At 44.5% G+C, this 13,614-nt stretch overlaps 1 protein-coding gene across 2 annotated transcripts in view; it reads left to right on the plus strand.

The window, feature by feature from the left end:
* Positions 1-8,350: 8,350 nt before the first annotated feature.
* LOC115143195 (uncharacterized) overlaps positions 8,351-13,614 on the plus strand; it is a 30,749-nt gene continuing 25,485 nt past the window's right edge. Inside the window, exon 1 of one of the 2 annotated variants that reach the window (XM_029683355.2) lies at positions 8,351-8,583. Coding sequence is in view for 1 of the 2 variants with exons in the window: in XM_065003180.1 (XP_064859252.1) it covers positions 13,017-13,102 (86 nt within the window). In the remaining variant the exon portion in view is untranslated. Of the gene's footprint in view, positions 8,584-12,999; positions 13,103-13,614 lie in introns of those variants that run through there. The other variant, XM_065003180.1, reaches the window with a different exon arrangement.

Consider the following 13,614-nt stretch of genomic DNA (forward strand, 5'->3'; position numbering starts at 1 on the left):
ACTCTTCTCTTCCAATCATTCTGGTACAAGTTGATCTTTGTCTCATCTGTCCATAGGATGTTGTTCTAGAACTGGGCAGACTTTTTAAATGTTTTTTGGCAAACTCTAAACTGGTATTTCTGTTTTTGAGGCTTACCATCTTGTGGTAAACCCTCTTTTATCTACTCTGGTGAAGTCTTCTCTTGTTTGTAGAAGTCTTCTCTTGATTGTAGAAGTCTTCTCTTGTTTGTAGAAGTCTTCTCTTGATTGTAGAAGTCTTCTCTTGATTGTTGACACAGATACGCCTACCTCCGGGGGGGTGTTATTGATCTGGCAAACTGTTGTGAAGGAGTTTTTTTCACCAGGGAAAGAATGCTTCTGTCATCCACCACAGTTGTTTTCCATGGTCTTCCGGACCTTTTGGTGTTCCTGAGCTCACCAGTTCGATCATTATTTTTAAGAATGTAACACAGTTGATTTGGCCACACCTTTTGTTATCTCTCTGATGGGTTTCTTTAGATTTTTCAGCCTAACGATGGCTTGCTTCACTGGCAGTGACAGCTCTTTGGACTTCATATTGATGGTTAACAGTAACAGATTCCAAATGCAAATGTTACACTTGAAATCAACTCTACACATTTTATCTACTTACTTGTAAATGAACTAATGAGGGAATAACACACCTGGCCATGGAACAGCTGATCAGCCAATTGTTCAATTACTTTTGGTCCCTTTAAAAGGGGTGCCCACATAAAAAGTTCTGTAATTCCAAAACCCTCACCCGATGAATGTAAATACCCTCATATTCATTATTTAATTTAAACTCCAATATGCTAAAAATAAAATAATAATAACTTGGTCAATGTCCAAATATTTATAGACCTGACTGTATTTACAGTATTGCTGATTTACTCAAGGATCGGAAATTGTTGCAAAATGATGTGAAATAATACAGTCATTATACAGTTGATGTCGGAAGTTTACATATACTTAGGTTGGAGTCATTAACACTTGTTTTCAACCACTCCAAAAATGTCTTGTTAAGAAACTATAGTTTTGGCAAGTCGGTTAGGACATCTACTTTGTGCATGACACAAGTAATTTTTCCAACAATTGTTTACAGACAGATTATTTCAATTATAATTCACTGTATCACAATTCCTGTGGGTCAGAAGTTTATATACACTAAGTTGACTGTGCCATTAAATAGCTTGGAGAATTCCAGAAAATGATGTCATGGGATGTCATGGCTTTAGAAGCTTCTGATAGGCTAATTGACATCAATTGAGTCCATTTGAGGTGTACCTATGGATGTATTTCAAGGCCTACCTTTAAACTCACTGCCTCTTTGCTTGACATGGGAAAATCAAAAGAAATCAGTCAAGACTGCAGAATTTTTTTTTAGACCTCCACAAGTCTGGTTCATCCTTGGGAGCAATTTCCAAACGCCTGAAGGTACCACATTCATCTGTACAAACAACAGTACGCAAGTATAAACACCATGGAACCATCAGCCGCCATACCGCTAATGAAGGAGACGCGTTCTGTCTCCTAGTAATGAACATACTTTGGTGCGAAAAGTGCAAATCATTCCCAGAACAATAGCAAAGGACCTTGTGAAGATGCTGGAGGAAACAGGTACAAAAGTATCTATATCCTCAGTAAAACGAGTCCTATATCGACATAACCTGAAAGGCCGCTCAGCAAGAAAGAAGCCACTACTCCAAAACCGCCATAAAAAAGCCAGACTACGGTTTGCAACTGCACATGGGGACAAAGATTGTACTTTTTGGAGAAATGTCCTCTGGTCTGATGAACGGAACAAGGCAAGTTTATCAGGTAAATTGACTGAGTGAGAGCACATTCTCATTTACAGTAACCCCAATGAATCATCTATTCACCCTGAATCTTACCACATCAATTTAACAGTGACATGTGTCTTCGGTCTGCACTTCGGTCTGCAGGTAGTATAACTTTTCATTACATTTCATTATAGTACAACGGTTTGATTTGTCTAATCTTAGCAATTTCTTCTTAGCTTGTGTAGTCTAGAGCGATTTTCTAGGTTACCTAGCCAGCTATTGTCGTTCTTTTAACGCAACGTAACGTAATCAACACTGCTAGCTAGCCAGCTAGCCCCTGAATCAACAACGCAGCCACTGCCAGCTAGCCTACAAAGTCAACAACGCAGCCACTGCCAGCTAGCCTACTTCAGCAGTACTGTATCATTTTTAATCATTTTAGTCAATAAGAATAGCAGCACTGTAGAAACTATTACCCTCAACTGAACGACTTGATTAGTGTAGTGTTAGCTAGCTACATAGTTGTCTTTGCTGTCTTCGTATCCAAGATAATTGTGTAGTTTAGAGTGTGTGGTTTTTAGAGTGATTATCTTAATTTACCGAGGTTAGCTAGCCAGCTATTTGTCGTCCTTAACGTAGGAGACACTGCTAGCTAGCCAACAGCTAGCCAACGTCTACCGATTAGAACTCAACAACCCGGTCGCATTCCGCCTCGCTCCACAGGTAGTATCACATTTTCATTTCATCTCATTACAGTACAACGGTTTGATTTGTTTGATCGTAGCTAGCTACATAGCCGTCTCTGTATCAAAGATAATTGTGTAGTCTAGAGCGATTTTCTAGGTTACCTAGCCAGCTATTGTCGTTCTTTTAACGCAACGTAACGTAATGAACACTGCTAGCTAGCCAGCTAGCCCCCGAATCAACAACGCAGCCACTGCCAGCTAGCCTACAAAGTCAACAACGCAGCCACTGCCAGCTAGCCTACTTCAGCAGTACTGTATCATTTTTAATCATTTTAGTCAATAAGATTCTTGCTACGTAAGCTCAACTTTCTGAACATTCGAGATGTGTAGTCCACTTGTCATTCCAATCTCCTTTGCATTAGCGTAGCCTCTTCTGTAGCCTGTCAACTATGTGTCTGTCTATCCCTGTTCTCTCCTCTCTGCACAGACCATACAAACGCTCCACACCGCGTGGCCGCGGCCACCCTAATCTGGTGGTCCCAGCGCGCACGACCCACGTGGAGTTCCAGGTCTCCGGTAGCCTCTGGAACTGCCGATCTGCGGCCAACAAGGCAGAGTTCATCTCAGCCTATGCCTCCCTCCAGTCCCTCGACTTCTTGGCACTGACGGAAACATGGATCACCACAGATAACACTGCTACTCCTACTGCTCTCTCTTCGTCCGCAACGTGTTCTCGCACACCCCGAGAGCTTCTGGTCAGCGGGGTGGTGGCACCGGGATCCTCATCTCTCCCAAGTGGTCATTCTCTCTTTCTCCCCTTACCCATCTGTCTATCGCCTCCTTTGAATTCCATGCTGTCACAGTTACCAGCCCTTTCAAGCTTAACATCCTTATCATTTATCACCCTCCAGGTTCCCTCGGAGAGTTCATCAATGAGCTTGATGCCTTGATAAGCTCCTTTCCTGAGGACGGCTCACCTCTCACAGTTCTGGGCGACTTTAACCTCCCCACGTCTACCTTTGACTCATTCCTCTCTGCCTCCTTCTTTCCACTCCTCTCCTCTTTTGACCTCTCCCTCTCACCTTCCCCCCTACTCACAAGGCAGGCAATACGCTCGACCTCATCTTTACTAGATGCTGTTCTTCCACTAACCTCATTGCAACTCCCCTCCAAGTCTCCGACCACTACCTTGTATCCTTTTCCCTCTCGCTCTCATCCAACACTTCCCACACTGCCCCTACTCGGATGGTATCGCGCCGTCCCAACCTTCGCTCTCTCTCCCCGCTACTCTCTCCTCTTCCATCCTATCATCTCTTCCCTCTGCTCAAACCTTCTCCAACCTATCTCCTGATTCTGCCTCCTCAACCCTCCTCTCCTCCCTTTCTGCATCCTTTGACTCTCTATGTCCCCTATCCTCCAGGCCGGCTCGGTCCTCCCCTCCCGCCTCCGTGGCTCGACGACTCATTGCGAGCTCACAGAACAGGGCTCCGGGCAGCCGAGCGGAAATGGAGGAAAACTCGCCTCCCTGCGGACCTGGCATCCTTTCACTCCCTCCTCTCTACATTTTCCTCTTCTGTCGCTGCTGCTAAAGCCACTTTCTACCACTCTAAATTCCAAGCATCTGCCTCTAACCCTAGGAAGCTCTTTGCCACCTTCTCCTCCCTCCTGAATCCTCCCCCTCCTCCCTCTCTGCAGATGACTTCGTCAACCATTTTGAAAAGAAGGTCGACGACATCCGATCCTCGTTTGCTAAGTCAAACGACACCGCTGGTTCTGCTCACACTGCCCTACCCTGTGCTCTGACCTCTTTCTCCCTCTCTCTCCAGATGAAATCTCGCGTCTTGTGACGGCCGGCCGCCCAACAACCTGCCCGCTTGACCCTATCCCCTCTCTTCTCCAGACCATTTCCGGAGACCTTCTCCCTTACCTCACCTCGCTCATCAACTCATCCCTGACCGCTGGCTACGTCCCTTCCGTCTTCAAGAGAGCGAGAGTTGCACCCCTTCTGAAAAAACCTACACTCGATCCCTCCGATGTCAACAACTACAGACCAGTATCCCTTCTTTCTTTTCTCTCCAAAACCCTTGAACGTGCCGTCCTTGGCCAGCTCTCCCGCTATCTCTCTCAGAATGACCTTCTTGATCCAAATCAGTCAGGTTTCAAGACTAGTCATTCAACTGAGACTGCTCTTCTCTGTATCACGGAGGCGCTCCGCACTGCTAAAGCTAACTCTCTCTCCTCTGCTCTCATCCTTCTAGACCTATCGGCTGCCTTCGATACTGTGAACCATCAGATCCTCCTCTCCACCCTCTCCGAGTTGGGCATCTCCGGCGCGGCCCACGCTTGATTGCGTCCTACCTGACAGGTCGCTCCTACCAGGTGGCGTGGCGAGAATCCGTCTCCTCACCACGTGCTCTCACCACTGGTGTCCCCAGGGCTCTGTTCTAGGCCCTCTCCTATTCTCGCTATACACCAAGTCACTTGGCTCTGTCATAACCTCACATGGTCTCTCCTATCATTGCTATGCAGACGACACACAATTAATCTTCTCCTTTCCCCCTTCTGACGACCAGGTGGCGAATCGCATCTCTGCATGTCTGGCAGACATATCAGTGTGGATGACGGATCACCACCTCAAGCTGAACCTCGGCAAGACGGAGCTGCTCTTCCTCCCGGGAAGGACTGCCCGTTCCATGATCTCGCCATCACGGTTGACAACTCCATTGTGTCCTCCTCCCAGAGCGCTAAGAACCTGGGCGTGATCCTGGACAACACCCTGTCGTTCTCAACTAACATCAAGGCGGTGGCCCGTTCCTGTAGGTTCATGCTCTACAACATCCGCAGAGTACGACCCTGCCTCACACAGGAAGCGGCGCAGGTCCTAATCCAGGCACTTGTCATCTCCCGTCTGGATTACTGCAACTCGCTGTTGGCTGGGCTCCCTGCCTGTGCCATTAAACCCCTACAACTCATCCAGAACGCCGCAGCCCGTCTGGTGTTCAACCTTCCCAAGTTCTCTCACGTCACCCCGCTCCTCCGCTCTCTCCACTGGCTTCCAGTTGAAGCTCGCATCCGCTATAAGACCATGGTGCTTGCCTACGGAGCTGTGAGGAGAACAGCACCTCAGTACCTCCAGGCTCTGATCAGGCCCTACACCCAAACAAGGGCACTGCGTTCATCCACCTCTGGCCTGCTCGCCTCCCTACCACTGAGGAAGTACAGTTCCCGCTCAGCCCAGTCAAAACTGTTCGCTGCTCTGGCCCCCAATGGTGGAACAAACTCCCTCACGACGCCAGGACAGCGGAGTCAATCACCACCTTCCGGAGACACCTGAAACCCCACCTCTTTAAGGAATACCTAGGATAGGATAAAGTAATCCTTCTCATCCCCCCCCCCCCCCTTAAAAGATTTAGATGCACTATTGTGAAGTGGCTGCTCCACTGGATGTCATAAGGTGAATGCACCAATTTGTAAGTCGCTCTGGATAAGAGCGTCTGCTAAATGACTTAAATGTAAATGTAATGAAACAAAAATAGAACTGTTTGGCCATATGTTTGGAGGAAAAGGGGTAGGCTTGCAAGCCCAAGAACACCATCCCAACCGTGAAGCACGGGGGTGGCAGCATCATGTTGTGGGGGTGCTTTGCTGCTGGAGGGGCTGGTGCACTTCACAAACTAGATGGCATCATGAGGCAGGAAAATGATGTGGATATATTGAAGCAACATCTCAAGACATCAGTCAGGAAGTTAAAGCTTGGTTCCAAATGGGTCTTCCAAATGGACAATGACCCCAAGCATACTTCCAAAGTTGTGGCTAAATGGCTTAAGACAACAAAGTCAAGGTATCAGATTGGCCATCACAAAGCCCTGACCTCAATGCCATAGAAAATTAGTGGGCAGAACTGAAAAAGCGTGTGCGAGCAAGGAGGCCTACAAACCTGACTCAGTTACACCAGCTCTGTAAGGAGGAACTTACTTTCCGTTTCAATTTTTTTTTAAATATATATTTTAATCAGCATTAGCACAATATACATGATCCCAATTATAGCTCCAAGACAGCGGCAATTTGAAAAAACGAGTAAAGTTGATTGTGCTGATTTACTGGCACATTGAACAATGTTGCGCGCCATATTTTTTAAATTTAATTTAGTATTTTATTACGGATCACCTCTACTCTTCCTGGGGTTCAAACAAATTAAGGCACATCACACCACTATCCACAACACAACATACAACAATACCACAGTGTAGGTGTGTGTAGAGTGCATGTGCTAGCGTGTGTGTCTGTGTGTGTCTCCTGACAGTCCGTGTTGTTCCATAAGGTGTAGTTTTATCTGTTTTTTAAATCTGATTTTACTGCTTGCATGAGTTAGTTGATGTGGAATATAGTTCCATGTAGTCATGGCTTTGTGTCTGTTCTGGACTTGAGGACTGTGAAGAGACCCCGACCGGCTTGTCTTGTGGGGTAATGCTTGGGTGTCCGAGCTGTGTACTAGTCCTTTGAACAGACATCTCGTTCCTTTCAACTTCTCAGAAAGACCAGACGTGATGCAGTCAATCTCTCCTCTACTTTGAGCCAGGTGTGATTGACATGCATGCCAATAATGTTATCTCTCCATGTACATTTAAGGGCCAGCCATGCTGCTCTGTTCTGGGCTAACTGTAATTTGCATATGTGGAACTTAACCATATGACTGGGCAGTAGTCAAAAACTAGGGACAAAACTAGGGCCTGTTGGACTTGATTTGTTGATGGCAATATCAAGAAAGCGGAGCAGCGCTTTATTAAGGACAACCTCTACCATCTTAGCTACCATTGCATCAATATATTTTGACCATCACAGTTTACAATCCAGGGTTACACCAAGCAGTTTAGTCTCATCAATTGCGCAATTTCCATTGCGCAATTTCCACATTAATCATTACTAGGAAAACAGCTCCCACAAGCTTCTTATTATGAATTTATTTCAGCCAATCATCAGTGATTTTTGAAAGTGCCGTACATGTTGAGTGGCCTTCCCTATAAGCATGTTGAAAGTCAGTTGTTTACTTTTTTACTGTGAAACAGCATCTGGTCAAACACTTTTTTTCTAAAAGTTTACTACGGGTTGGTAGCAGGCTGATTGGTCAGCTGTTTGAGCCGGTAAAGTGGGCTTTTCTATTTTGGGGTAGAGGAATGACTTTTGCTTCCCTCCAGGCCTGAGGGCACACACTTTCCTATAGGCTTAGATTGAAGAGCGGCAGGGTAGCCTAGTGGTTAGAGCGTTGGACTAGTAACCGGAAGGTTGCAAGTTCAAACCCCCGGGCTGACAAGGTACAAATCTGTCGTTCTGCCCCTGAACAGGCAGTTAACCCACTGTTCCTAGGCCGTCATTGAAAATAAGAATTTGTTCTTAACTGACTTGCCTAGTTAAATAAAGGTACAATTTAAAAAAGAGATGTGTTGTGGAAAATTACAAAATTAGTCATGCTATCCTGTATTTTACTAATTTGAGAACACTATGCTAGTGTTTTTTTCTAACATGATACAAACTTGTCTTTGTGTGACATAGTCATAAGACCAAGGTCTGTTTGCGGGTGACCACAGCATGTGACACTTCCTGTGTTTTTACTATCTGCAGGAAGTCACATGTGGAAACTTGCAAAAAGGAGCAATCCAACTAGACGGTTCAGCCCTCGTGCTATCAACCTCAAGCTATCTTAATCTGCACAGACAAACTAATCACCTTTTACACACTACATTCTCCACCCCTGTTTACACACATCTGCTAAACTGCCACATAGACAATGAAGGTTGTCCTTTCTATAAAAACTGAGAGCCAACACTGTTTGTTGGGCTTTTAACTCTGCACTGTTGAGTGGATAGTTTTTTTTTGCAAATCTTATAATAAAGTTGTTGTTTGAGGAATCTACAATCTCTCTTCTTCTGGTTAGAATTTCCACAACAATTTGGCAACGAGGATGGGATGGCTAACTCCGCCTGCTGATAATTCCCAGGAGACAGAGGTTAACCATATGGGGGGCTACAGTAGACGTGGCTCAGGGTGCCCACACTTCGCCTCGGACCCGGCAGGGAGCCTCAGCGGACGGATACCCCATCTCGACCAGACAGTTAAGGGTGAGACTGATTTTCTTAAATGCAACCTCCAATTGAGGAAAGTTCTGGTAAATTATGTTTTTACAGTCATTTTCTTAAATGGGTGCATGCTTATTAGTAACTGGAATAAGCAATTTCATGACTGTGTCAAGTGCAGCATCTGCTTGTTCCTCATTACACACAACAGACCAGCAAATATTCTTGATATCTTCAACATAGCAATCACTACAAAACCTATTGTATTATATCTTATACACTACATTAGACCCAGCCTTTGGAACTTTACAGTTTGAAGTGGACAGCTTTATGAAAACCAGTCAATATTTAGGTCACCCAGAAAATATATATTTGTTGATATCACACACATTATCAGGCATTTCACACATATTATCGAGATACTGACTGTTAGCACTTGGTTGTCTATAGCAACTTCCCAAAATAATAGGATTTAGATGAGGCAGGTGAACCTGTAGCCATATTACTTCAACAGCATCTGAATATAAATAGCTACTCCTCCACCATTGGCATTTATGTCTCTTCTGTAGATGTTATAACCATATATTGCTAACATTGTATCATCAAAGGAGTTATCTAAGTGTGTTTCAGAGATAGCCAGTATATGAATGCTTCTATTTCTCGCAAGTTATCGATTTCAAGTTTTACTTAACACTTATTTTTCTTAAAACGTCATTGTTGGTTAAGGGCTTGTAAGCATTTCACTGTAAGGTGTACATCTGTTGTATTCGGTGCATGTGACAGATAAAATTTGATTTGATTTCATGAACCTTGTTTCTTTGGCTACATATGTTATTTTGGGCTATTTTTTTGCACTTTTTTAAAATGAATTTACTGAGAGGCTTATCAGAGGTAGACATGACAGTGATATTTACAATTGAGCCGATAGTGCAGGGTGAACTGCACACAGTGGGCTTCCTACTATGGCAACCCGTCTCAGTGCTAACAGTGGGCTTCCTACTAGGGCAACCCGTCTCAGTGCTCACAGTGGGCTTCCTACTAGGGCAACCCGTCTCAGTGCTAACAGTGGGCTTCCTACTAGGGCAACCCGTCTCAGTGCTCACACTGGGCTTCCTACTAGGGCAACCCGTCTCAGTGCTCACAGTGGGTTTCCTACTAGGGCAACCCGTCTCAGTGCTCACAGTGGGCTTCCTACTAGGGCAACCCGTCTCAGTGCTCACAGTGGGCTTCCTACTAGGGCAACCCGTCTCAGTGCTAACAGTAGAACTCAGGTTCATAGGCACATGGTTATTGCTTACAGCACCCGTCGGATTGACAGAGGCATGTAGAGGAACACAAATTAGGTTATTTACATTATGACTGACAACACCCCTGGGAAAATGTATATTTGCAGCAGCACTATGACAGTTCAGCAACACAATGGTAGGGATTATCTGAGCAGGGTTTGGGTCACTGATAAGTAATTGTGTCAACACGGCCTTGAAATGTGTGGACAGGGTCCAGGCACTAAGATGATTTGGATGGACTCCGTCATTCCTTTAGAGCACCTTCTGTTTCCAGAATGTGTCATAGTTATCTATAAAAGTTATGCCAACAGAGCTACAGCAGTATTTTAGCCAGATGTGTAATGCAAGTAGCCTGCTGAATCTTTCGCGGCAGCTGCCCAGCGATGGCACAAGACCTGAAATAGTCAGACACTTTTTGGAGTCTTTCAAAGCTAGAAGCAGTTCTTTAAAATCCAGTTTCAGCAGTTCCGAGTTTAAGAGTTTAAGAACTTTGTGGGTAGTGCTAAAAACAATGTCATATTTGAATTCCTCCATCTTAATGCACCCTTGCCATTAGAACATAACTCTAAAAGTAGCAGAGATCCCACTCTGGACAGTTGCTTCACGAGGTATCTCTAACTGGAAATACATTTTCTAATTGATAGTTGGTATTCAGCAGTGATAAAGGTATGCGTTATTTACTTCGAAGGACTAGTAAAATTGTGATTGTGTCAGACAGCAGCGTTATAGAGGGTGAGATGATGACTTGGAATGAAATAATAAAGTAATAAATTAAAAAGTAATATACACAACTGATATTTTATTAAGGTTATGTGAGTAAATGGTTAATAAGTGATAAGCTGTAATGGACAGTCACTACCATCATTGTACTTTTATTCATTGTTTTATTCTGTGTTGTTACAGCAGTCAACCCACAACACAGTGCATTTAATGTTAAAACTGAAAATAATGTTTATTTTTTTATTATCAATACCAAAATCAAAAAGCTCTAATCGCTCTCAGCACTATTAGCTACACTATTCAGTACCTGTTTTCTTGCATAAACAGAAATTGATCGAACAGTGTATACTCAACAAAAATATAAAACGCAACATGTAAAGTATTGGTCCCATGTTTCATGAGCTGAAATGTTCCAAACGCACAAAAAGCTAATTTCTCTCAAATGTTGTGCACAAATTGGTTTACATCTCTGTTACTGAGCATTTCTCCTTTGCCAAGATAATCCATCCACCTGACAGGTGTGGCATAAAACGCTGACTAAACAGCATGATCATTACACAGGTGCACCTTGTGCTGTGGACAATAAAAGGCCACTAAAATGTGCAGTTTTGTCACACAAGTGGGTGGGCCTATGCACTCCCAGGCCCACCCATGGTTGCACCCCTGCCCATTCAAATAAAATTCAATGTCATATGCGCCGAATGGCCCGTCAGGATCCAGTTGCAGAGGGTGATTAGTCCCAAGGTCCTTAGCTTAGTTCGGAGCATTGTGGGTACTATTGTGTTGAACACTGAGCTGTAGACAATGAACAGCTTTCTCACATTAGTGTTCCTTCTGTCCAGGTGGGAAAGGGCAGTGTGGAGTGCGATTAAGATTGCATTATCTGTGGATCTGTTGGGGTGGAATATGAATTGGAGTGGGTCTAGGTTTTCCGGCATGTTGGCATTGATGTGAGCCATGACCAGTCTTTCAAAGCACTTCATGGCTACCGAAGTGAGTGCTACTGGGCGGTAATCATTTAGGCAGGTTACTTTCGCTTTCTTAGGAAAGGAATTATGGTGGTCTGCTTGAAACATGTTGGTATTACAGACTCAGACAGGGAAAGGTTGAAAATATCAGTGAAAATACTTGCCAGTTGGTCAACACATGCTCAGAGTACCCATCCTGGTAATCCGTCTGGCCCTGCGGCCTTGACCTGTTTAAAGGTCTTACACACATCAACTATGGAGAAGGTGATCACACAGTGGTCCTGAACAGCTGAGGCTCGCATGCATGTTTCAGTGTTTCAGCGGCTGTGCTTCCCTTTGTAGTCTGTAATAGTTTGCAAGCCCTGCCACATCCGACGAGCGTTGAAGCCGGTGTAGTACGATTCGATCTTAGTCCCGTGTTGACACTTTGCCTGTTTGATGGTTCGTCGGAGGGCATAGCGGGATTTCTTATAAGCTTCCGGGTTAGAGTCCTGCTCCTTGAAAGTGGCAGCTCTACCATTTAGCTCAGAGCGAATGTTGCCTCTAATCCATGGCTTCTGGTTGGGGTATGTACGTACAGTCACTGTGGGCCGACATCATCGATGCACTTATTGATGAAGACAGTGACTGATGTGGTGTACTCCTCAATGCCACCTGAAGAATCCCGGACCATACTCCAGTCTGTGCTCGCAAAACAGTCCTGTAGCTTAGCATCTGCTTCATCTGACCACTTTTTTATTGACTGTCAATGGTGCTTCCTGCTTTAGTTTATGCTTGTAAGCAGGAATCACGAGGATAGAATTATGGTCAGATTTGCCAAATGGAGTGTGAGAGAGAGCTTTATACCCATCTCTGTGTGTGGAGTAAAGGTGGTCTAGAGTTTTTTTCTCCTCTGGTTGCACATTTAACATGCTGATAGAATTTAGGTAAAACAGATTTCAGTTTGCCTGCATCAAAGTCCCCAGCCACTAGGAGAGCCGCCTCTGGAAGAGCGTTTCCTGTTTGCTTATGGCCGTGTACAGCTCATTGAGTGCGGTCTTAGTACCAGCATCGGTCTGCGATGGTATATAGACAGATACAAAAAATATAGATGTAAACTCTCTTGGTAAATAGTGTGGTCTACAGCTTATCATGAAATACTCTACCTCAAGTGAGCATAATCTCGATACTTCCTTAGATTTCATGCACCAGCTATTGTTTACAAATATGCATAGGCTGCCACCCCTTGTCTTACCAGACGCCACTGTTCTGACCTGGTCAAATAAATTAAAGCTGTATGTTAATCATGTCGTTATTCAGCCATGTCTCTGTGGAACATAAGATGTTACAGTTTTTAATGTCCCGTTGGTAGGATATACGTGCTCGTAGTTCGTCTATTTTATTATTGATTGATTCTAAGTTGACTAGTAGGACCGATGGTAAAGGTAGATTACCCTCTCTGCGATGTATCCTTACAAGGCACCCGGACCGTCGTCCACGATACCTCCGTCTTTTCCTCCTGCGAATGACGGGGATGAGGGCCTTATCGGGTGTCTGGAGTAAATCCTTCCCGTCCGACTCGTTGAAGAAGAAGATTTCCTCCAGTACGGGGTGAGTAATCGTTGCATATCAATAAGCTCTGTTTGGTCATAAGACACGGTGGCAGAAACATTATGAACAAAATAAGTTACAAATAGCGTCCATCTCCTTCGGCGCCATTATTATCTAGGTGGGTGAGGGAGGTGTGGATTTCGTCATCTATGGCTCTGTTGGGGCGGCATGCAAATTGGAGTTGGTCTTGCGTGTCTGCGTTGATGGAGTTGATTTGTGCCTTAACCAGTCTCTCAAAGTACTTCATGATTTCAGATGTGAGTGCTACAGGCCGGTAGTCATTGTGGCATGAAGCCTTAGAAATCTTGGGAACAGGATTGATGATGGTCATCTTAAAACGTGGAGATTACAGACTGGGACAAGGAGAGGTTGAAAATTACCATGAATATGCCTGCCTGCTATTCAAATCAAATGTTATTGGTCACATACACGTGTTTAGCAGATATTATTGCGGTTGTAGCGAAAATGCTTGTTTCTAGCTCCGACAGCGCAGTAATATCTAACAAGTAATA

This window comes from Oncorhynchus nerka, linkage group LG2 (assembly GCF_034236695.1).
Source record: "Oncorhynchus nerka isolate Pitt River linkage group LG2, Oner_Uvic_2.0, whole genome shotgun sequence".
Taxonomy (NCBI): Eukaryota; Metazoa; Chordata; class Actinopteri; order Salmoniformes; family Salmonidae; genus Oncorhynchus; species Oncorhynchus nerka.